This window comes from Heterocephalus glaber, unplaced genomic scaffold (genome assembly GCF_053883595.1).
Source record: "Heterocephalus glaber isolate CG9 unplaced genomic scaffold, H.glaber_assembly_v1.0 deba00000546, whole genome shotgun sequence".
Classification (NCBI taxonomy): domain Eukaryota; kingdom Metazoa; phylum Chordata; class Mammalia; order Rodentia; family Bathyergidae; genus Heterocephalus; species Heterocephalus glaber.
Genome location: NW_028258147.1, coordinates 11,039,099 through 11,064,024, shown reverse-complemented (window position 1 = coordinate 11,064,024; position 24,926 = coordinate 11,039,099). Strand labels below are relative to the sequence as shown.

The 24,926-nt window shown below is 32.0% G+C and overlaps 1 protein-coding gene and 1 pseudogene across 5 annotated transcripts in view; both read right to left on the bottom strand.

The window, feature by feature from the left end:
- The window catches only part of Pot1 (protection of telomeres 1), an 85,132-nt gene that overhangs the window by 3,884 nt on the left and 56,322 nt on the right, over nt 1–24,926 (bottom strand). For all 5 annotated transcript variants that reach the window (XM_021237579.2, XM_004856416.3, XM_021237580.2 and 2 more), the window contains 7 exons: nt 24,111–24,277; nt 22,586–22,674; nt 18,998–19,054; nt 17,661–17,817; nt 15,915–16,120; nt 11,806–11,941; nt 1,055–1,143 (listed from right to left, as the gene is read on the bottom strand). In XM_021237579.2, the coding sequence (XP_021093238.2) occupies nt 1,055–1,143; nt 11,806–11,941; nt 15,915–16,120; nt 17,661–17,817; nt 18,998–19,054; nt 22,586–22,674; nt 24,111–24,277 (901 nt within the window). The remainder of the gene's footprint in view (nt 1–1,054; nt 1,144–11,805; nt 11,942–15,914; nt 16,121–17,660; nt 17,818–18,997; nt 19,055–22,585; nt 22,675–24,110; nt 24,278–24,926) is intronic.
- Nucleotides 1,152–11,799, bottom strand: LOC106010381 (clathrin heavy chain linker domain-containing protein 1-like; annotated as a pseudogene).

The window sequence follows — 24,926 nt, the reverse complement described above, 5'->3', positions numbered from 1 at the left end:
GTGCACTAAAACCCAGAAGGATGAGACCTGAGAGAGCTAAGAGACCACACAGACAAGCAAAGAAAACTGCTTTAAGAGTATGATGGGGAACAAGACTTGGTATCAAGAAGTTTATGTGAAAGCTAACAGGAGACTTCACAGGACCACAAACAAAATACAGATAATAATGTGGGAGAGCTAGATTAAAAGAAGAAAGAAAACACGGCTAAGTATACAAGTCAATATCCATACAATGAAATTTCAGGCTAGTAGACTCTAAGTGGTTAGTGTAAGAAAAATAATTTTCCTTATATTCTGAATTTGCCAAGCTATATCTGCAGCTCTATGTCCAGCTTTGAAAGCCAAATTCTAAAAAGAACATGAGTAACCTGGAATGTTCACTGAAGAGGAGAAACAACATAGTAAGGAATATGTGAGAGTACTGAAGGAAGGGAGGCTACCTGCTTGAAGCAATAAAGATTCAATGGAGGCTGGACAAGTATCGTCAAATGAACAAAGTCTGACTACCACACAGAAGAGGAAATATGTCCTCTGAGTAGCATACAGAATTCGGCCTATACTGAAGTTGCATGTAGGCAAATTGAAGACTAAAACTTAAGGGTACATGCTACCTTTCACTGCAACAAGTACCCCATCACAGAAAGAGTTTCCATCATGGGCTGGGTGCCAGTTAAAAATGCAATTAAGAAGATTCTTGTGCTTCTAGGTAGATGGATGTTTGGAGAAAAGTTGTAGCAACTCTCTCTAAAATCCTTTTCAACCTCAGGATATCCTGAGCTACTGAGATCTTTCAGAAGCTACATCTACGATCAAAGGTTAACAGGAAAACAAAGGACTGAATACTAAAATACACATTATGATTAAAAATACTGGAAGATGAAAGGGATATTTTGCAAATATTTTAAAAACTTAATGTGTTCTCACTGTAAGCTGTGTAAATAGTTTTTACTTAAGAACAGTTATAACTCAGTCTTATACATCCAGAAATTATGAAATATAAATTACTGATATGACTTTATATACAGAGTTAAAAATCAATGGAAATTTAGTTAACCTTCTGCCACAGAAGAGGGAATCCATGATGTCTCACCAACAAGGGAATTTAAATTTTGTACTGGTTTCAAACTAGAACACTGCTTACACCTGAAATTAATAAAAGAAATAATTATATTTAAAATAATTTAATCCATTTAATGACTATTATAACATTTTTGCTGTTTAAGCAAGTCATAAAGTAAATTACTAAACAGAAGATACTGTACCTTTTATATTTGTTTCAAAAGAGAATTATCAAAAAGTAAGCTTTTTACATAAATCAACAGAAAGATACTATGGGGTACAGAATGAACAACTTTAAATTGAAAATGAAGGACAGGATTTCAGGTCCAAGTCAGCAATTAATTAGGATCTAATGAATTTACTAATTCATTAAAATAAAAAAGTTGATTTCTAAGAATTTTTCTAGTTATAGCTTATGATTAATAGCTAATGACAGTCCAGACAAATATAAGCATTAGGAGAAAATTATCCTAACTAAAGCAGTCAGGAGTAGGAAATTTTGGTTAATTAATACCTTAAATAAGCACATATTAAGAGGTTTATAGTTTATGATGCCTAATGCTATAGTTATCTTTTGAAAAGTAAATACATCTAAAACTATATAATTATTAATGTAGTACATTATTGAGTATACATAATTTTGCTTTTTATATGGCAACATATTTCAAATATGAGTAGCTTAGTTTTTATTATGCATAAATGACATGTTTACAGGATGTGATAGGTGATAATAAAATGTACCTGGAAAAATGTTCTTGAATAAAATTATAATAATTCAAATTAAAAAGACTCCATTTACACATTGGGGAAAACAGAGGGGTTAACTATATTAGATTTATATTTTACCACCTGATTATCAAATATAAAAATGTTTCTCTTCTAAGAAAAAAGATGAACGAAAGAATGTTATTAACTAAAAAAGGACTGTGATATAAACTAGAATGAATTATTGGTAAAGTAAATGTATTGATTAAAAATTAAGGGTAATAAGCCTACATCAGAGAATTCATTACAGAAGTATTATCAAAGCAGTAAAAAGTGAAAAAGGAGAAAATTAGAAACATTAAATAAATCCAACACAAGGCTGGAAAGAAAAATACAATTTTTTAAGAAGGGTAAAATACAGTATAAAATGTGGTAAGCAGAAAAGAACAAAAATGTAGAAATATATACTAAATAAATGTCAATAATTAAAACTATATTTAAATTCATCTATTAAAAATAACTAAAATGTAGCATCTTTCATTTATAAGTAACATTAAAATAAGATGTCAAAAACTTGAAAGAAATGAAAATAAGATAACACACAATTACTATCTTATAAACAATTAAAAGCTTTAGAAAAATATTAGCAAAAATAAATCTTGAGGTAGAAAGTTGTGGTTAGGAATGCTGTCTTTAAGTGAGGATATACAGAACAATGAATTCATAGAAAGACAAGCAATGCTGAACCTAAATGAACCAACAAAAGAGTCTCAAAATATATAAAGCAAATGACAGAATAAAAGATTATAAGCACAAAATCATAGATTATTTTTACATATACATACTTATTTAAGAAAATGACTAAAGAGACAAGATCACAAAAGAAATAGAAGTTTTGATTATGATTAACAAAACTGGTCTAATAGACAACCTGTATAAAAAACCCTAACTCAACTATTTTGGAATGCATATTCTTTTTATACAGACATGCAAGACACACAAATGTGAAAATACAGATTCTATTTTAGGATAAAGGAAAGTTGAATAAATTCCAAATAATCATTTTGAAATGTTGCACAGTATTCAGCTAAAATATAATCTAAATAAAATATAAATGAAACATAGTACCCAAAATACACATGTGAAAAAATTCTGAATACACATTTAAATGATTAGTAGGTCAAAAAGGACTTATGAAACATTTAGAACTCAATGGTAAGAAAAATAATATATTCCAAAACTTGGAACAAGTCAATGACAAAATTGCCAGAAGGAATATTTTAGACTTTAAATATTAAAAATATATTAAAATTTATTAGGCAAATGAGGTAAACATTCAATTTAATAAGTCTGAAAAAACTAAGAGGAGCGAAAGAACATAAAGACAAAGATAAGATTAACAATAAAATTAATAGCATCACCAAGAACAAAAGCTCATTGTTTTGATAAAGAAAGGATAGGGTGGGAGGAAACAATGTCACAAAGAAATAATATTAAAAGAAATAATATTTCAAGACTATTAAAGAATATTAGATTCAAGAAAAAAGCTGAATTTTAAAAACCATCAAAATACGATGCACAATTACATGTCAATAATAAATTTTTTAAGCGCATAAAGTTAATACTTTTTAAGAAAAGTCTCACTAGTAATATATAACCCTTAGAATATGTATAACCATTAAGGAAACAAATTGAACACTAGCCTATATTCTATTTTAAAAAATCAGGTTCAAAAAAATTTTTTTTTGCGACAGGGTCTCACTATGTAGTTCTGGCTGGCCTTAAACTCACTACGCAGTACAGGGCAGCCTTGAACTTGAAGCAATCCTCCTGCCTCAGCCTCCTCAGTGCTGGTATTACAGGTGTGTAACCATCATGCCTATGCTTCAAAAAATTTAAGGAAAACATTTAAAAACATTGGTTTTAGAAAGCACTGTGGTTAACATGACTATATTAACAGTTAAAAAATCTATAAAATAAAAGGAGTCATAAAATTAGAAAGGTACAGGATATACAAGAAGTATGGCTATAACTGATGAAAGATGAGTATCTCTAAAAAGCAAGAATTCTTACAATTGCTCATGTGCACATTTTAACCAAAGAAGATTATTAACCACACAGAAAAACAAGCAAATGATACGAACATGGAATAGAACAGAATATCAGTATAGCTAATAAGCATAAATGTTGCTTAAAGCCACTAATTACCTAGGAAATAACAAAATCTTCATGGACACCATTTGACACTCACTAGCCTGAAAAAGTTACGACATAGACACTCTTCCAAGTGTTGGAGAGAATGTGATAGAAATTGAATTTTTTTTATATTATTGCTGATTTTTATTGCTATTGCCAAGGTGGTATAGTTATTGCTGTTAATTGATTCTCTCTGTATACCAATATCTGGATTGCCTTTGTGTCATTAACAATACTGTCGTCCAAGGCATATAAAAACCTACGTAGCCACAATCAGAAAAGAACATCATGACACATTATAGAAAATGCCCAAAGAGCTAATTGAACAAATACTGTACACTAGGCAGGGTGAGCAGCTAAGGAGGAGAGAAACAATAAGGGAATCAGCAACAGGGAAATAGGGCAATGACAAGAATAATTCAATACCTTTCAGTAATAACTCTCAGTGTGAATGGTCTCAATTCTCTAATCAAAAGACACAGATTAGCAGAATGGATCAAGAAACAAATCCAATACTATGCTATATACAAAAAACATGTTCAACCCCAAAAAGAAATCTATACACTAAAAATCAAAGGATGGAAAGCAATATTCCATGAAATAAGAACCTAAAAAGCCAGCAGGACTTACTATCCCATTTTCCAATAAAGTGGACTTAAAGCCAAAACCAATCAGAAGAGGCAAAGAAAAGTCACTACATATTGGTTTAAGGAACAGTTCAACAGGATAACAATTATAAACATATATGTATCAGTCACATCCAAATTCATAAAACAAACACTATGGACATAAAAAATAAAAAAATCAACACAATTATAGTGGAGAACCTTAATACTCCATCAGCACAATTAGATCAACTAGACAAAAAATTAACAAAGAGTATCAGAGTTGAACCAAAACCTCAGAACAAATAGACTTACTAGACATTTCAAGAGTGTTCTACTCAACAACAGAATACACATTTTTTCTCAGCAGCATATGGAATTTTCTCCAAAATAGACCATACACTAGCCCATGAAGCATGCTTAAGTAAATGCAAAAGAAATAAAATTATCCCATGCATATTACCAGATTATAGCACAATGAAACTAGAAATCAATGGCAAAAAAATACACAGAAATTATGCAAATGCATGGAAATTAAACAATATCAATGGATCACAGAAGAAATCCAGGAAGAAATTTGACAGCTCCTAGAATAAAATGATAATGCTAGTATAACATAACAGGACATAAAACTCAATAGCGTTAGTCCTGGTCTGTATTACAGGCATCTGCGCTGGCCCCTTGTTATATTTCTTTCACTGTAGATTACAAGAAGGTTGTTACATCTTCCACGCCCTACGCAGCTCACAACTCAATTCTTCCTCCTTCCCCACTTGCCTTTATGCTCTCGTTCTTCCTCCCTATTCCAGGCATTTTAATTCATATTCACTTGACAACTTTCACTTTCCTTGGAAAAGCTGCCTTAGGTAATTATCTGAGAAGGAGTAACAACCAGCCAAGGATAAACATTTTTAAACCATGGCAAAATTAACAGAACAACAACTGTTGTTTCAAGCTTTCTCTAGATTATTTATGTAATTCATTCTAGTGGCTTTCAGTGATCACATTTCCCCCCTCTAAGTTCTGTTAATGAACCCATAGTAGTATTCTATCACTCATACAGGTCTCAGAGTAAAAAAAAAAGTACATAAACCATCGGTACATAAACCACTGGTACATAAAGAACCAATGCTGCTGAAATATCTGCTCTCTTTCCTTTTTCGTTTTCATGCTTCATCTGATTTTTTGTTTGTTCTATTTGTTTGTTTTTTTGTTTGTTTGGTACCAGGGATCAAACTTAGGTCCTTGCACTTGGGAGGCAGGCACTGTGCCACTGAACTAAATCCCCGGCCTCATCTGTGTTTTTTTTTTCAATCACAGCTAAGATAAAAGGTTAGAAATAAAAATGTTATTAGTTATCATAAGCATCTTAGTAATATATTGGCTTTTAAATTATGCATGTGTATTACTTTAGTAAAAATATTAAGTTTTAGAAAACTGAAGTATAACTATCCAGGACTGTGTTTAGCACTACATGGAAAAATTAATCTCAGCCAGTATACTTCTAGATTTATAATATATGCTAGGGAAACATAATATGAGCTCAGATGGATAGCTTAAAATAGGCAGTAAATTATACCAATATATCAAATACTCCAAATAAGTACAATTATATCATACAAATGAGTAAAAATGTAGAATTTCGTAAGTGTAGAGTAGGCAGAGGAATATTTGTTTCTGCGTCCTCCTACACAGAAATAACAGTCATCTTCTACTAAATTCCTCCATTGTGTGATACACTTACACTTCACATACATTAGCAGTACTCTTCACAAACCTAGGGTAGATATTACCATCTATATTTCACAAATGAGTAAGAGTGTACCAGAATTTTTATATAAGGCTATCTGACTCCAAGTCCATATTCTTTCCATTATAAAAAATTCACTTTCAATTTAAATTTAGGAAGGAAAATATATGCTTTTTGCTCTTTTTCTATCTTAACAGTGGCTCATTTTTACCCTTCATCAAGGCTGACATTAGCTCATGTGTTCTTATGTGACATAAGGACTGAAAGCTGTTCTGATTAATTAAGTATCTGTTCTGCTTGATTGGTGTCTATGCCGTACTTATTATATATCTTGGATATCACACCTGTGGATGGCACAGAACTCTGAGTTTTTAATTAAATATTTATTCAGACACTTGAAATAATAAAAAACAACTTTTATAACATACATATTTCTTTTGTACCTAGAGGCATTCCAGGTCAACTTCTATGCAAAATTTGTCTGGTTCCTCCCTCTAAAGAACAAGCCAAGAGTTCCAATTTCAGTAGAAGCCTAACCTTTGCCATATTAATATATGCCAAAGCATAGGACACACCTTTAAATCAGCAGTAAAAAATTACTACACTCTAGGTTTTGCCAGAAATTAACCTTGAAATAAATCTACCTTTCTTCTCAAGGCAGGTGTGTAGAATTTGTTATTTGGGCAGTCAGCCTACAAGAAAAATACTATGCTCGCCATCTTCAGTTCTTGCCATCAAATTAAATTACCAGAAAAGAATGTATCTAGACATTAGCTTATGTCCTTAAAATACCTATACAATTTTACACTAAGTTATAATTTGGATTTTATCGAAATTCAATATAAGAAATGACCATACTGAAAAAATAAAGCAATAATATAAATGTTTCAAGGACAAACCTAAATATCATCATAACAAAATTGCTGTTATTTAGTTCTGAGAGCTTTACATGCTGGTTTTATTTATAATTATGCCAAAACCAGTTTGCTCAACCAATATATGGACACTGTTGTACAAGCTCCCTCAACTGGTTAAAATATAGAACTACCAAAAAACATGTTCCATTAGGTTCACTTTTTCATCTTCAGAAATTTCTGAAACTCCAACCTGAGATCAAAGAATGGACATGACGTCATTAGATAATTTGTTAAAGCCATTCTGTGAACATATATCTGCCAAGTCTTGCCATGTTTCTAGCAAGCAAAATGAATCACTCAACATAAGATGTTCTACTGCATCTTTCCCACCTTTATTTCTTTAAGTAGTTTAATGCCAACTTCTTTCATATTTCCAGAGAACAGATCAAGTATAATAAGCCCAAAAGATAAAAATGGTGGTTTCCCATTGCTTTCTTTAGTGAGAGAATTAGTTCAGCTTGGGGACATATGTTATTAGCTGCATCAGGTCACCTGAAGTAAAGTCCTTAAACTGCTGTAGGTATTCCATGGCCCTATGAATCTGACCCTGTTTGCACAGGCATAGAAGAGCTTTCTTATGAAGGCCACTTTTGCTGTAGATAATTTGAGCTAAAGCCAAACACTTGGCCTTGTTAAAAGTATCCTGCTCCCCATAATCACTAATCACATCACCAGCCTCCTCAGAAAATGTTAGCTTTTCTTGGGTGACCCAGTTGATAACTAAATCAAACTTTTTTTCAGACAGTCCACATTTGATTCCTTCCAAAGTTAGATATGCATCAACAGGATATTTAAAAGCATGACTTGTGCTATATATAGCCTCAAAAAATAAGAGTAATGGAAGAGGATTTCCTCTTATTTTCCCAACAGCCTTAAATTTGTTCATTATATTCATGTTTCGAAGAATTCTTCTAGGACTATTTGCTGCAAAACAAGCTGCCTTTTCATATTCACCAAGTGAGATTAATTCATTGAACCTTTCAGTGTAGTACAGCACAACTGCAGCACAGCACAATTGCAGCATCTTTTGCCCTGCTTGGATCATCTTCAAGCAGTTCTTCAACAATGCCTTGGTCACCTGTAAATACTTTGGTTTTCTGAATTTGGTCCACAAGGTCTTGAAATGAGCTGCTCATATCAGATTTTACCCATGAAGTAAGTGCATGTAAAACAATCTGTAGTCTTTGATAACGAAACTGTAATTCTTTGTTCAGATTTTCAGCTACATCTCGCCTTTTTAATAACACAATCATTTCCTTATCTAAATCAGCCTTCTTTTGAGCTGGTACAAAGTTTATTGACATGGCTTGTTTAATTTCTACATCTTCACGATGTTTCATATATTTACTGAGAGCATCTAAACTGACAGATTCATGGAGAGTCATACCTGGAATAGGTTTTGCAGGATTTTTGATGAAAGTACAGTATTTTACTTCTTTAACATCATACTCTGCCCTAAGCTGTTTCAGTTGATCTATTTGCAATTGAATCTTCAAGGAATTATTTTTAATAATCCTTATTTTTTCCTTGAGTTGGATTGTTCTTCTCTGGTGATATACCAAAGCTGTAGGCTCTGCTGCCAAAGCCTTAAGTTTCCCATGAAGATAAAATGCAGTTCTCTGGCTTTTCTTTATTGTCTCAATAAAGGCATCATATTCTTTTTTGACTGAAGTAAGAATGGATTTATATGTGGTAACATACTCTATGACCTCCTCGAGTCCTCACTTGGATCCCCGTCTCAGAAATTGAATTTTTATAAATTATTAAGGGAATCATGAATTATTAAAACCATGAAAGCAACTATTTGTTTTTTTCTCTCAAAAAGCAAAAATATGTATACAGTAATACTACTTTATGATCCATTAGTTCCAATTCTAGATAAATACCTCAGTAGTAACTTTCAAACACTTTTGGCAAAGACAGTAAAAATTAATTTAAACCATGTCACAGTACATACAGGTACACATACAACTAAAATAAACCTTTCGGGAGTAACACTGAACCTTCCTAGATAAAATGTTCTCTATTACCCATTTTGTCTTGTTCCATTTCATAATATAACCACACTGTAACACAGAAAAAAAATAGCCAGTCAGGATTCACTAAATTTTATGACAAAGGAAATATACAAGTAAACATATCACACCACATTAGCATCATCATCTATAAATGAAATTGAAATAAGATGTATCCATTCATAGGAAAATGGATTAAAATTATGATAAATTTATAAAATATTCTATAATTATCAAAATAATCTAAATCTAGATGTATCAATATAGATAAATTTTGAAAATAACATTGAGTGAATAGGGCAAGCTGAAAAAGAAGAATCATAATATGAGTTTATACAAATTTAGAAAACAAAAATCAATATGCTATACTGCTCAAGAATTCATATGATATAAGCATAAAAGCACTGATGAGAAGGACTGACTTCAAGTTTTAGAAAGTAGTTACCTCTGAGAAGGAAGTGTTAAGAATGGGGCTAATTTAAAGATGTGTTCCTTTTCTGTAAAATTTAATTTTTTAAACATAAAGTTCTGAAAATGTTAAAATATTAACATTTGTTAAATCTAAGTAGTGGGCACATACCTGTATGATGCAAATTTTGATACTTGTAAGTTAAAATTATTTTTAAAGGAAAAAAATAAATTAAAAGATATGTTGCCTTTTGTGATGACATTAAAGTACCAGCAAATCTAAACATGTCTTAAAATGTGAAGTATAAACAAAATTTATGTCTTAGTTCATGCTGAAACTGGTAAAAAGATTGACAGCCTTAAAATAACTTTTTCTTAACAGCTGGTAGGAAATGAATAAGTTACATTTTGAAGTTTATAACTAATATTTTCTTTCCTTCTTTAGACTGAGCAAGGTACATGATACCAAGAAGGCAAGGTACAAAGAAGACAAGGAAAGGAGAAAGAGAGACTGAGAGAATGAGGATGAGGATTAAAAAAAAAAGTCTGTTAGTGAATTTTTCAAAAGAAACAAAGAGAAGTGATAGGTTTTTTCTTTTTAATTAACTAGTGGATAAATCTCAAAGAAGATGACTTGGAGATCATGAGTCCAAAGACAGGTATGAGGGTACTGGGGACAGCAGAGTAAAAACAGTGATAAACCTAGGGATTCCACTTAGTGGTACACTAGTCCCACTTTATGGTTGAAGCTTTTTGATGTGCTATATATGGGACAGAACCCAGAGCAGTATCCACTTAATGACTCTTAGAGGTCATAATCAGGGAGACACGGTAATTGATTCAGTGAAAATCAAGATTTATACATTATAATTAGGACTAACAATTGCTACAAATTTAGGAGGAAAAGGAGAGGGTTAGATAGTATGACAAGATGTATCTGTTATAGTTTATATTCAGATGTTCCCCCAGAGCTTCATGTGCTCACAGGTGGGGATTTCGGGAGGTGATTGGGCATGTTACTCATCAATGGATTAGTTCACTGATGAGTTTATAGCTAAATATGATGTTGGGAGGTAAAGCCTGGTTGGAAAAGACTGTCACTGGGGGTGTGGACCGGCAGGGTGTATTTCCTTCCCTCATCTTGGTCACACTCTGCTTTCTGCCACCATGTCAAAAGCAAACCTCCTCTGCCATGCCCTTCCACCACGCCACCCTGCCTTGGACCCAGGCGACTATGGACGGAGACCTCTACAAATTGCGAGCTGAAATAAACTTGTCCTCCCTTAACTTGTGGATGTTGGGCTTTTTGTCCCAGTGATGAGAGAAGCAACTAAGACACCACCCTATAAATCTAAGGATTTTCAAGGCAGACCCTTTCTACAGTGATTATATATCATCAAGTAGTCAAAGAAATATTTTTTTTATCCCTATCTGCTCCTCCCACACCTAAAAATCTCTTTGTAGATCATAATCTTCCAATTTTCAGTGGCAGCAAACTAAATACTTTAGTGAGTCAGCAATTCCAGAACTTAATCACTTAATTGTTACTAGGTTTGCAGTTTTGAATTTAGTATCTAAATTCTTGTCATGCTAGAAAACAAGTATCAGAATCTGGTTGAGGAACAAAATGATGGTAGCGTCACATCTCCCACACAGTGTAAACATATATGTGCTTATCAAAACAACATATATACCACAGAAATGTAGTTTAGATGGGGTTACATCCTTACAAACTCTTGGTAAATTTAAAATATCTTAAATCAAAATGCATTTGATACACACAGCCCACAGAACATAGTACAGCTTAGTAAGACAATACACTATAGAATATCACTTGTTTACCCTCATGATCTTGTGGCTGACTTGAGAATTCTGGCTTCCTCCTCATGAGAGGAGCACTGTACCTCATATCTCTAGGCCAGGAAAAAGATCAAAAGTCAAGCATGGTTTCTATAGAATGCGTATAATTTTTGTACCACTGTGAAACTGAAAAATCATAAATCCCATCATTTTATGTCAGGAATTGTTTGTACATGTAAATTGGTACTCAATAAATATCTGTTACTATTTTATCCAACATAGTAACCAATCAGATAAAATGTTAAATATACAGTTTTTAATTCCAAGAAATCCTCAGAGTGAAAACATACCCATAGTGATACAGTCTTCCTTGTACAAGAAATGGTACGGAAAGGTCTAGGAGCTCCAGGTCTTTAGGGCCAGATTTCACAGGAATTATGCTATGAAACTCACTTGAAAGTTTACAGATTTCACCAACCGTACCTCCTGTTAAAAAAGAATAAACAAATTCAAGTAGTAAAATATGAGTTAGGTAAAATGGAGTACCTGAGAGACAGAAAATACTAGAGACTGAAAGATAAAAATAACAAAAGTCATAAACTTAGAGATTCGATACATTTATTTTGAAAAACATTAATTTGTAAATTTAGGATACAATACATTAACTAAAGAAATCACTGAACAAAAAATGCTGAGACATGAATAAAATACAAAACTTGTGCAATCTTAATTATCTTCTTAAATTTAAACAAACTGCTGCCAGGAACATTTTAGTTCAAGTAATCAAAAGAGAATACAATGAAAAGCAAAGTATGGTATGATTCTCACTGTTAAATTTGCTATATTACTAATGCTCAAATAATTTCAATTTTGAGTTTGAAAAGAATCTTTTAAAGTTTTAGGTCAATGTTAAATATAGAAACCAAGAAAAGTTCATGTTAATATATACTCTGTAGTATTTATTGTTCTTGGAAAAATCATGAAAATTCTCCTAAATCTATGATAGAGGAAGCATTAAAACCACCAAGTCTGCTAATAAACAGTATGCCCAATGGCGCACCATTATTAGATTTATATGTATCCAAAATTACCCGTATCTATGATATACTGTGACAGACAGACAGCTGTGTTCCACCTATTCACCTCTCCCTATCATCCAAAATCTGCAACCACTGATCTACTGTCTTCATAGTTTTGCCTTTTCCAAAATGTCATACAGTAGGAATCATTCACTAGTAGCCTAACTGACTACTTTCACTGTAGTAATATGCATTTAAATTTCCATCATGGGTTTTTATGGCTTGGGAATTCAGTTTTTAGTGCTGAATAATATTCAACTGTCTGGATAAACCATGGTTTATTTAACCAATCACATATAAAAGGACATCTTGGAAGCTTCTAGGTTTTGGCACTTATGAATGAAATTGCTGTAAACATTTGTGTTCAGATGTGCAGATTATTTTCAACTTCTTTGGGTAAATATCAAATATCATATGGTTGCTCAATCACATGGAAAGACTATGTCTAACTTTACAAAAACTGCTAAAATGTCTTCCAAAGTGGCTGTTCCATTTTGCACTGACTGAGAGTTTCTGTTGTTACATATTTTGACCAATGTTTGGTGTTGTCAAGGTTTTGGATATCAGTATTCTAACAGGCATGTAATAGTATCTCCTTGTCATTTTAATCTGCAATTCTCTACGGACATAATTAACATTTTTTCTAATGGTTCAATATCATTTGTATGTTGACTTTAGGTCTTTAGGCTATTCTTTAAAAACTGGGTTGTTTGTTTTCTAATTGTTGAAATTTAAGAGACCTTTGTGTATTTTGCATAAAAGTCATTTATATGCTAAGTTTTTTGCAAATATTTTTTTCTCCAACTGTGCTTGTCTTTTTTTTTTTTTGGCACCGGGGATCGAACTCAGGTCCTTGAGCTTGTGAAGCAGGCGTCGGAAACACTGAACTAAATCCCCAGCTCTAACTGTGCTTGTCTTTACATTCTCTTGACAGTTTTATTTCTCAGAGCAGAAGTTTCTGATTTTAATAAAACCTACCTTACCAATTATTTCTTTCATGGATTATGCTTTCATGCTGAATCTATAAAGCACTGCAATAGCAAGATCATATAGATTTTCATGCATGTTATATCCTAGGAGTTTTACATAAATTCTCATTTTATTTTCATTAAAAGTTCTTTAAGATAAAGTTGTAACTCTAGATGTACTGATTTATAAAATAAATATTTACTGAGAGCTAATCATATGCCAAGAGGATATGCAGATTAAAATAAACATGTATCCTGCCCTTATGGAGTTATAATCTAACAGGCAAACAAAACTATAAACAGATAAGTATAAAACAAATATAATACAAAAGAAATGTGATCTGCTAATAATATGTAGTGTATTAAGAACAGACACTAACAAGAACCACTTATACCTGGCTTGCAGGTCAAGAAAAGTACTTGGTAAATGTACACACTTATTGAATATTTGACATGAATTACTAAATAAAAAGAATTACTGAATTAACTTCTGAAGCAGTACTACAGTACTAGCAGCATTGCTGTTCTAAGGAAGAGAACAGCAATGAAATGCAAAAGAGGCACAGATAAACCGACTGGGTTTAGGTTTAGGAAAGTGACAACAAAATGTTATGTCTGGAGGGTAGAACAGAAATGGACAATGGTAGGAGATAAGACTGGAAGTTTGTGGAATGAGTACTATTTAAAGACAGAATTGGTGCTAAGGAGATTCCCTTACTCAAATGTCCTGTGGACCCTGAAGGACAGCTTGGCTTCAATCCAGAATTCTGGTAGAGGCAGTAGAACAGAATAGGACCCTAAGGCCTACCTGACATATTCTTTAATTGGTCTTAAGAGAAAAGCTCTTATGGAATCTGAAAGAATCAGTCTATTTCATATTTTAGGAGTGTATATAGGTTTACTCTTTTTTTCGGGGGGGGGTCTACATTTTTATTTTTCCTTTTATATTTATCTCCTAGTACAGATTAAAATATTGCTAAGAAAATAAGATACTACCTTTCATCTACCAAAGTGGTCAAGTGTGATGGTTAATTTTATATGTCAACTTGACAGGGCTAGAGGGTATCCACATATGTATCTGGTAAAACATTATTCTGAGCCTTTTGGTAAGGGTGTTTTAGAATGAGATAGTATTTCAATGGGAAGAATGAGCAAAGTAGGTTGCCCTCCCTTAAGTGAGTGGACCACATCCATTCAATGGAAGATGTGAATCATAAAAGCAACCCTCTGTGTGAGAGAGAATCCCATCTGTCTGACTGGTTTTGATCTGGACATCAGCTCTTTTTGGGTCTCCAGCTAGCTATGTTTTAGACTAATTATAACATGGCTTGTCCAGGCCTCCAGTGTGCTGACTCAGCCTATAGATTTTGGGACTTATCAGCTTCCATAATCATGTGATCCAATTCCTAGTAATACAACTCTTTATATATGTATCTGTATTCGATTGGTTCTCTTTCTTTGAAAAACCTTGATAACCCACTAAGTTTTAAAATGTGCTATTATATTTTGGTAAGGGTAGGGGAATAAGAACTCTGGTTTGTTACTGAAAGCGTGTATACACTAGAATAACTTAAGAGAGCAACATTTGTTGTGATGATTAAATGAAATGAACACAGATACTCTATAGAGTAGTTTCTGCCACACCGTCATTATATTTAAAGAAAAGGGTCATGAAAATGTCAATGTTTATATACACATGTATTCATGTGTATATATATATATATGATTATATATCACTTCTCTGAATAAAAAACATCAGCGATAAAAATAATACAACAAAGATAAGTTCATTCATAATATGAAAGCGAGTGTTTTTCAAATGCATATTAAATTTTCCTCTTATTATGAAAGGAGGAAAAGTCTGGATAAAAATAATGAAACTTTAAACTTGGCCTGAGGAAAAAAATGTGTGATGTATATATTAATATTACATGAAAATTAGACAAAAATGGAAATGATAAAAGAAAACATAATAAAATTTCATTCTTTTAAATCTTGTCAAGTGATCTTATTTATAAATAGTCTCTTCCTTGATTTAGATTTCAACCTGGGTTTCATCCTGTTTGTACGAAACAACAGTGACATCCAGTGGCCAAGACAATAGCAGCTGTACATAAGCAATCATCATCTCTATTTTTAATCCACTTGGAAGAGACAAGATTATATGCAGAAATCCACCAAGATGAATAAATGTAAATACCTGAGTTTAATGTATAAATTAAAAATGTAATTCAGATAAATATATGTGTATATATTTGAATGTTGTTCACATATTCCAGGTTGTAAAATTTCAATTGGTATTTTTACTTTATATGTACTACTAGGTTACCCATAAAATATATTGCAGAGCAATGTATTTGAAAAAATGTGCAAAAACAGTATTCTAAAAAGATGGTAACTTAAATATCTTACCTTCTATCAAAATTAGACATTCATTTGACAGTGGGAGAATACCATTATATTTTACAAAATGAATAACGACTTTTCGTCCTCCTTGATCTTCAGTGGTCCAGATTTGTGAATCATATAAGGGCGTATTTTGTAATTTGGTATCTGGGGTTTTAGTTGCACCATCTCGTAAAACTGCATCCAAATTGTCCTCATGTGGCACTTCTTGCCTAAAAATTGACATGAAGTATTAGAAAACTATTTTTATGTAATCTAGAAAATTCCAATTTAACAAATTATCCAATTAAAATATCATTTTTATATTCTACTTTTTCTTAAACTAAGGAGAGAATTCACTTTGCAAACTATATGACTTTTATTCAATAGATAAATATTTGATATTTTGTAGCTCAGTAGGTCTATGTCATAATTACATTAACCACTGACAATTTCCATGCCTGGTTCTGATACCAAAGTTACTTGTAACTATTTCTAGTACTGATCTGCTTTCCTGGATAAAAAAAGTAAACCTTCTTAGTGGGAAAAAACTTCAGCAGCTCCCTTTCTTCACTCTAGTTAATCTCACTTTCAGAGGGCACTTAATGTAAACCAGTATTAATTTCAATTCCTTTTAATAATAATTTGAAAAATCACACAGATAAAGTATCAGAATACAAATGGCATGGTTTGGGATCAAAAAGTTTATTATCTTAGTTTTGGTTCTGTCTCTGTCCTTGGGTAATCTCTTAACTTCTCTGAGATGCTTTTCTTGTTTGTTTAACAGGACATCAGAGAAGAGTGGTTTTATTTTATAAACCGTATGATTTTATAGAATTTAATGAACTAAAATTTGACAATACTTCAAAAACTAAAATTATTACATGTCTTTAATCCTTACTACCTTTTCAAATTGAAATAGGTAAAAATACAGGTCCCTTAACATTTTATTTAGTGATTTGGGGTTCAGAAGTCTCCTCAAACAGTATTATACTTGAATTTTGGATGAATAGATATAATATTAATATTTAAAAATATTCATGAATATTATGTAAATATACAAATACATGGAGGTATCTAGATACAGCTACACAGTACAGCACACTATAGTGAAAAGTTGATTTGTGGCATTCAGATGTACATATACATCAATTACCTAAATTTTCTAAAATATCATTTTATAGTTAGAGGGAAGATAGGCAAGTTACAATAAAAAGATGAATTTGTCTTGATCTATGTGCATATTAGTAAGATTGTAAAACAGGTCTATAAATTTACTTATATATTTATATAAGATGCGGTATTTGGAATAAAGACTTCAAGGCACTGAAATATTCTCTATTACTAAGAAAAATTTAAGTTGTGCTTACTATTCATCTACTGTAGTTCTCAAGCAGGACAGAAGTATTTCCAACAAGTCTTCTGTATCAGTTAATTAGAACACTCAACTACTTAGAATTCTCTTTTAAAAAACAATTTTGTGACAAGGAAGGAAGTCTCCTCAAGTAATGTACTATTCCTAATTTGCATTTATTAGAGCTACTAGCCCAAATTTCAGATCTGAAAATCTTGTTTTTATTTATTATTACTAAGAATGAATTGGAAGGATTTACTAAGAATTTAATACCTTCCCTTTAAATTTTAACCATTCTTCCAAAATACTATACACAAGTCATTTATACATTTTCAAGACTTAAAACTATATGTGCAAGTATATACACAAATACTGTAATATGAAATGAAAATTTCTGTTTTATTTTGGAAAATACTTACAGTGAATGACATTTAGGACAATAAAGTTTAACAGACTGAAAAAGTCTTTTGGGCTTATATGATCTTAGTTTTGCTCGGATTCGATATTGCTGAGGAGCTTTTTGTTTCAGAATGGCACATAATGGTGTCTTCTCCAAATACTGATGGTCAGTAAGTACTGTAAAGAATTTTTATATTAAATCAGAATAAATAATGTCTACAAGGTTTAAGTGTAATCATGACTCATTTCTGTTAACCAAATATATACTACAAAATCTAATTAAGCTGTAGTAACTGTTAATTCCACAAAAGCAAAGGTTACATAAGCAAGGCTCATGAACACAAAGTGAGGCACACAGTGGGTACCTAACAAATCTACTGAATACATGGTGAATAATTTGTGATGGCTCATTTATTTATTGGTACCGGGGATCGAACTCAGGACCTTGCACTTGTGAGGCAACCGGTGGAACCACTGAGCTAAATCCCCAGCCCACATAGTGAATAATTTGGGCAAGAAAGAACTAATTGTCTACAAAGTGTAAGTAAGTATTTTTATATGGGACAAATAGATATTTCCTGTCTAAACTTAAGGAAAACGGCAAGTTTTATATCACCAAGTAAACAGATTGGTTACCCGAGAAATATTTTCAAATATTCACTAAAAAGATTTTTCTGAAAAAATAGTTTTATTTTAGCTGAAGGAACGACCACTGATTACATTAAAGTTTTGAGGCGTATTGGAAGGCACTCCTTTATGTGCACACTGTTCAACACATAGTGGGAGTTGGTTACAAATAATGTCATATAGCATATTTTATATTCTCAAACTAAAAGATAAGCCCCAATGTACTTTAAGTATACAATGCTATATTTTATAAATCTTAGAGACACATGTCTTAGAGTACATATTCAATGTAGAGACATGTATCTGTACGGGTTGCACTTAGGCCAGTATAGGACAAGGCAGAGAAATATTAAATACAGACATATTTTTGCCCTCATGGATATCTCCTGTCACTATTAAGTAAAATGAGATTAGTTGGTAAGTATAAAGGACAAACTTTAATAAGCTCATTACTATACTATCTTTTATCTTATCTCAAAAATGGTAAAGAAGGAAAAAGAAAAAAATATAAGAAAAGGAAAAAATGGAAACAAAGTCTGTGTAAATGGGGAAGGGTAGGGCGGGTGAAGGGAGGCCAGAAAAATGGGGAAAAAATAAGAACCAAGATACATCATGTAAAGGTACAAGATCCCAATGACGAATGTAACTGTATTGTATACCTAAAATGTACAATAAACTTAATGAGGAAAAGAAACAAAAACAAAAACAAAAAAATGATATGTGGTCTTACTTGTAGCTGACAGTTGTTGACATCTTTCTACCTCATACAATGATACTGATCCAGAGCCTAGAGGATGGAGAAAAAAATATTACACTGCTTTAAAGTCCGCTACAAATTTAATGTGGCACTAAAAACAATAAAACACTGTTGAAAGAAACCAGATAATATCTAAATAAATGTTGAGATATGCTATCTTCATAACTTAGAAGGCTCCACATTGTTAAGACATTATCCCAAAATTAATCTGTATTGTCAATACAATCATAATTTAAAAAGCACAGGCAATATGTAATAAGAGAAACTGACAAGTATATTTTATCACTTAAGTGAAGATACAAAGAATCTAGGATACTGAGTAAAGTCTTGAAAAAGAAGAACACAAGAGGATGTACATTACATGACTTACTATAAAACTACAGTAATCAGAACAATATAATACTGATAAAAAGACTGGCCCTGCAACTACTAGAAATTAGTACAGGGAAAATGCATATTCTACTCTATACTGATCAGTAATGAATGGAAAAATACAGGAAAAACCCATTATTTACATCCACTTGATATTTGACAAAGATACCAAGACCATCTGTACATCTATATGGCATTTATGTGGTATTATAAAACTAGAAATTTCTATTTATAAGAAAAATATCTACCTCATATTATATCACAAAGCATTAAAAGAGAACAAACTACTGATAAATGCAACAGTGTAGGTCAATCTCAGAAACATAGTCTGCACAAAAGAGTACACACTATTCCATTTAGTTGGGAGTTCTGAAACAAGAAAAGCTAAAGGGCTCTAGATTACACAAATTTATGTATTGGTCAAAATTTATGGAATGGTTCATTACATGTAACTTAATGGTTATGACTGCATGTAATTTCACTGTAGTTAATAATATCCATACAATCTAAGAGATTTACTAACATCTGTAACTTTTTTGAAATATACCATTAAAGTAATATGAGTTGATGACTGAAAAGATAAATACAGAGATAGATACATAAGAAGCAAAACAAATAGAGTAAAATGTGAATTGAAGAATCTAGGTGGTGGATATGAGTGTTGAGTGAGCAACTGCTTTAACTTTTCTGCACGTTTCAACATTTTTTATTACATTCCAAAATACACTATGACAGAAATAAATGCAGAAGTGCATAAATACTAAACTTATTAAAAGCAATAAAGTGAGGGCCAGGGATTTAGCTCAGTGGTTTTGCCACCTGCTGCACAAGCTCAAAGACCTGAGTTCGATCCCCAGTACCAAAAAAAAAAAAAAAAAAAAAAAAGCAATACAGTGACCCAATGAACAGCAGGATTTTACTTAAACATGAAAGTAAAAGTAGAAATCATAGCAATAATTTGTTTTCTGATTTACAAAGAATTTAAAACTTGAAAATGTGTTTTCCAACTGATTTAGCATATATTCTATTATTTATAGTAATACATTATGTTTTTATAATTTATGCAATATTATACATGCAATACATACATGATTAGATCTTCTTCAGCATCAGTCATAAATGGTATAAGAACCCAAAGCAAGAGAACTTAGAGGGATACCGCAAGCTACACCAACACGGTACAATTTCAATGAATCTGACTTAGTATCTACTTAGATAACTACTACGCTATCATGAGGTAGAATCCATACAGAAACCAGAATTGTAGTAAAATAAGAAAATACATGTAAAATATATACATGGTCTCTCATAAATAGAAAGAAAAAGGTAAAGGATCTAACACAAAATCAGATAAAGATTAAGAAAAGATAATTCAAAGCAAAAAGAATTTAAAAAGCTGCTTAATATATGAGATTTTCAAGTATCCAAGTAGTCTGGAAAATTTGGAAAGGTATTACATTTTATTTGTCAAAAATGTCAAAAAGTTACAGACATTGTTAATTTCCAGCATTACAAGGGTGTGAGTAAAGGATGTCTTACACTGCTATTCAGGAATAAATCCCGATGACCTTTTGTGGAAATAATCTGAAAACATCTATAAAAGAAAATATATGCCTATACTTTGCTACATCAACCTCACTTTTAGGAATTTTTTAAGAAAATAAAAGCACAGAAATACATAGGTCCAGTGATTATTAAAACATTCCCTGTAAAAGGAAACACACTGCTGACAACTTAAATGCCTGAGTTGGAGAATCCCTGAGTAATGCTATGCCCATATAACAAAATATCAAGGAATTATTAAAATAATAAGTTTGGGCTGTATCAATCAGCTCAGAAAGAGGTCTATATTTTTAAGGAAAACAACTAATATAGTATGATTCCATTTTGATAAAGAAAAGTTATATATATATATACACACATGTTATCTTGTTTGTGTATACACACACACACACAGATTATGTCTGTAGAAACATGAAGGTTCTGAAGGAATCGCCTTATGGTTTACCTCATTTCAAGAAGTAAGTAGAGGGCCTATAGGCATAGGCATACAGAAAACTATTCCACTTGATAGGAATTATGACATGTGTTACTTTATAATTTAAAAATTATAATCTTTTTAAAAAGAGAAAAAAAATTGTGAAAAATATAATTACAAATTATACTGTCTCTAAATGATTGTTAATTGGATTAAACTGATATCCTAATAGTAGTGCATATAATCATGTTTCAGGCTAAAATACCATCACCAAAGTGCTACAAAATGGGAAGTTTAAAAATAGAATGAGGAAATAAATTTAAAATATAAATAAAAAGTACCTGCATCTGAATTTGACTTGCTTTGTCATCAACTGACAGCTAAGTAACTGTGAGCAAATGATATGATGGTCATCACTCATAGCCTGTTTCCTTGCAGTTAAAGGGAGAAAATAATACATCTTATGGGAGTGCTATTAGGGTTAAATAATGCATACAGGCATTTACTTAGTGCCTACCAAGAAATTCATGTTAATTTTCATGTTTACATTACTGCTATTGGAAAGAGAAAAGACACCCATAAAATGGTTTTCTGGATCACAGGAGGGTATGAGTTAAATTGTAAAAAAAAAAAAATAATGAGATTAAAAACATAACAGATTCAAGGATTCAGAATGTATAACTAGATATTAAGATAAGTGTAAAAAAAGAAAAATGGTTGTACATTGAGAGTTTCAAAGTTTAGATTTGAATAGTCACCCACTTAAGACAATAAGGTAAATATACATGTCACCGTTTGTTAATACCTTATAATTAGGTAGTTGATTAATTCAATAACTTGAAACTATGTGCCTTTCTCATCTGTGTATGAGTAAAAAATACCTGGAATATTTAAAATAAAACAGCACAAACATTCTTTCTCTTAGAAGCTGACTAGTAAAATAGTTACCTAGGAAATTATAAAGATTTACAAATACATATGAATTACATATAATCATAAATCAAGTAACACTACTACTCTAATTTGAAAATGCAATTATATATTTAGAGAGGCACCATGTTTACCTTTGCATAAAATATATGTGAGGTGTTCCTTTACAACATATAGATATGAATTAAAATAGTGAGATAGAGGAAGACATTAAAGGGAATTTTGTTGAGAAAGCCATTTTATTTAGCAGGAATTAAATCACAATAATAAAAACTGTTTACTTGAAAGGGTGAGATAGCTGTCCTCGTGGTCTGACTGATAGAGGCCGTCTGAATGCTGAGCAGCTGTCAAATCTGCAGTTTCTAAAGCTCTAAAAGTAAAAGAATACAATTTCAAATCACTCAACACTAAGCACAGTAAGTACGCACAAAATTCAAGAGTTTAATGAAACTGTTTATAAAATTATCTGTATTCTTTTTTTTTTGGTAGCAGGGATCAAACTCGGGCCCTCGCGGTTGTGAGGCCGGCGGCAGAACCACTGGGCTAAATCCCTGGCCCAAATTATCTGTATTCTTTAGCATATAGTCTATAACTTTATTGGATTACATGAAGGATCCAAGGTCCTCAAGCTACAAACTTGAGGTTAAAAACATACGAACAGGGCTGGGGATTTAGCTCAGTGACACTGAGCCTGCCTCGCGAGCACGAGGTCCTAAGTTGACTCCCGGGTACCAAAAAAACCCCACATAAGAGTAGAACAGTTAGACAGTAAAATATTGCAAACAAGAATAAGCTGGGATTTTTAATGGGTGAAATTCTGAGTCAGAACAATCTCACTGTAGATACAAGAAATGAAGTTCTAAGCTGCTACGAATTGCAATGTGAGTGAAAATGAGAAGAAATTAGTAAAATGAAGCTTTTTTAGTTATTTCAATTTGTGGAAGAGTATGTATTTTATCTGTTTGTATATACACACACACACACACACACACACACATTTTATATATATATATATTTATTTTAGAATACTGGTGAAAATGTTTCTGTACCTACTAAGAATTCAAGTACCTCAAGAAAAACAAAAATATACAGCAATTTTTTGTTTGTTTTTTGAGATAGGGTCTTGTTACATATTTAAGGCTGGCCTCAAGCTCACTATGTAGCCCAGTATGGTTTGGAATTCACAGCAATCCCCTGCCTCAGCCTCCTGAGTGCTGAGATTACAGATGTGCATCATCATGCCTAGCTCAAGATTTAGGATATTTAACTTTGCAAACACATCTGAACATTTAAAACATGTTTTATAAAAGTTTAATAAAAGTGACATGTTAAAATACTTCTATTATTTATTTAATCAAAGCCATTTCAAAAAATAATACACTTTTTCTCCCATGATATGATTAAGCATTTTTGGAATTCAAGGTAGAAATTAAGTTTTCCAAACTCTGGCTAAAATTGAATTAACACTGTGTGTTGCTGTATTAAATGTGACAAATGACAGAAAAAGAGCAAGATTGTAAAAGGTTTTAACTGTTGAAAAACTTAGGATACAACTCTGACTCTGATGCTAATTAATGACCTCAACTTAAAATAATCTGATTTGTTTCATTAGGCTTATCTATTCAAAAATAATGGAGAATGCTCGCTTTGGCAGCACATATACTAAAAAATAATGGAGAATGGCATAGAAACCTGTGAGGATCAAATAAGAAACTTATCAGAGACCTCCAGAAACAATACTATCTTGGAAATTTACTTAATGAATACTTTATACACATTTACTAAATAGGTATATAAAATGCTTACTTTTTCAGTTGATCCACATCAGAATTACTTTCAGGCAAGACTGTGACTCCCCGCCCGTAACTGGTACCTCCGTGGAGATGAAACTCTAGACTTAATGGTGCCTGGCTTTCAGAAGTCACTGACTGTAGTTTGGTATGGAGGCTGTAGATTCTAAGAAAGCTTCCAATCTGAAAACAGATAATTCATTATTTAGAAAAAAAAAGGACAGAACAAATTTCTGATATTTGAAATTTTACAACCAACGTGAGCCAATGGCCTATTAGGGTTTAACCAGAAAAGACACTAGGTTATACCAGTGTGAATGAACATCAGCTGCAAGGATGCTATAACAAAATCAAAACATACATGTACATTATGTACACACACCTACACACACATGCACACACACTGTGAAACACTGTCCCATTTCTGACATTCTAAAAGGTGCAAAAAAAATTGTCATAGCATCAATTAAATATAGTAGTAGTTAAACCCATTACTTAAGTGCAATCTAAGACTTCTATTCCATAGCATTTAAAAAAATACCTTCCTATGATTTAAAGTAGGGTTAATTAAATATGATCCTTAAATACTCTATACAAAGCAAGACAATTTAAAAGTACAACTATATCAAAATTATAAACATTTCTCTATCTCACAAGTTCATGGAAGGGAAGCTTGTATAAAGCATTTGTAGGGTAGCACCACACCTCTAATTCCAATACTAAGAGAGCCTGAGGGAAAAGGATCATAAATCCAAGTCCGACCTGGACAATCAGCAAGATCATATCACAAAATAAAGGAGGATAAAACGAGTCATTTGTAGGAAAATGGTTA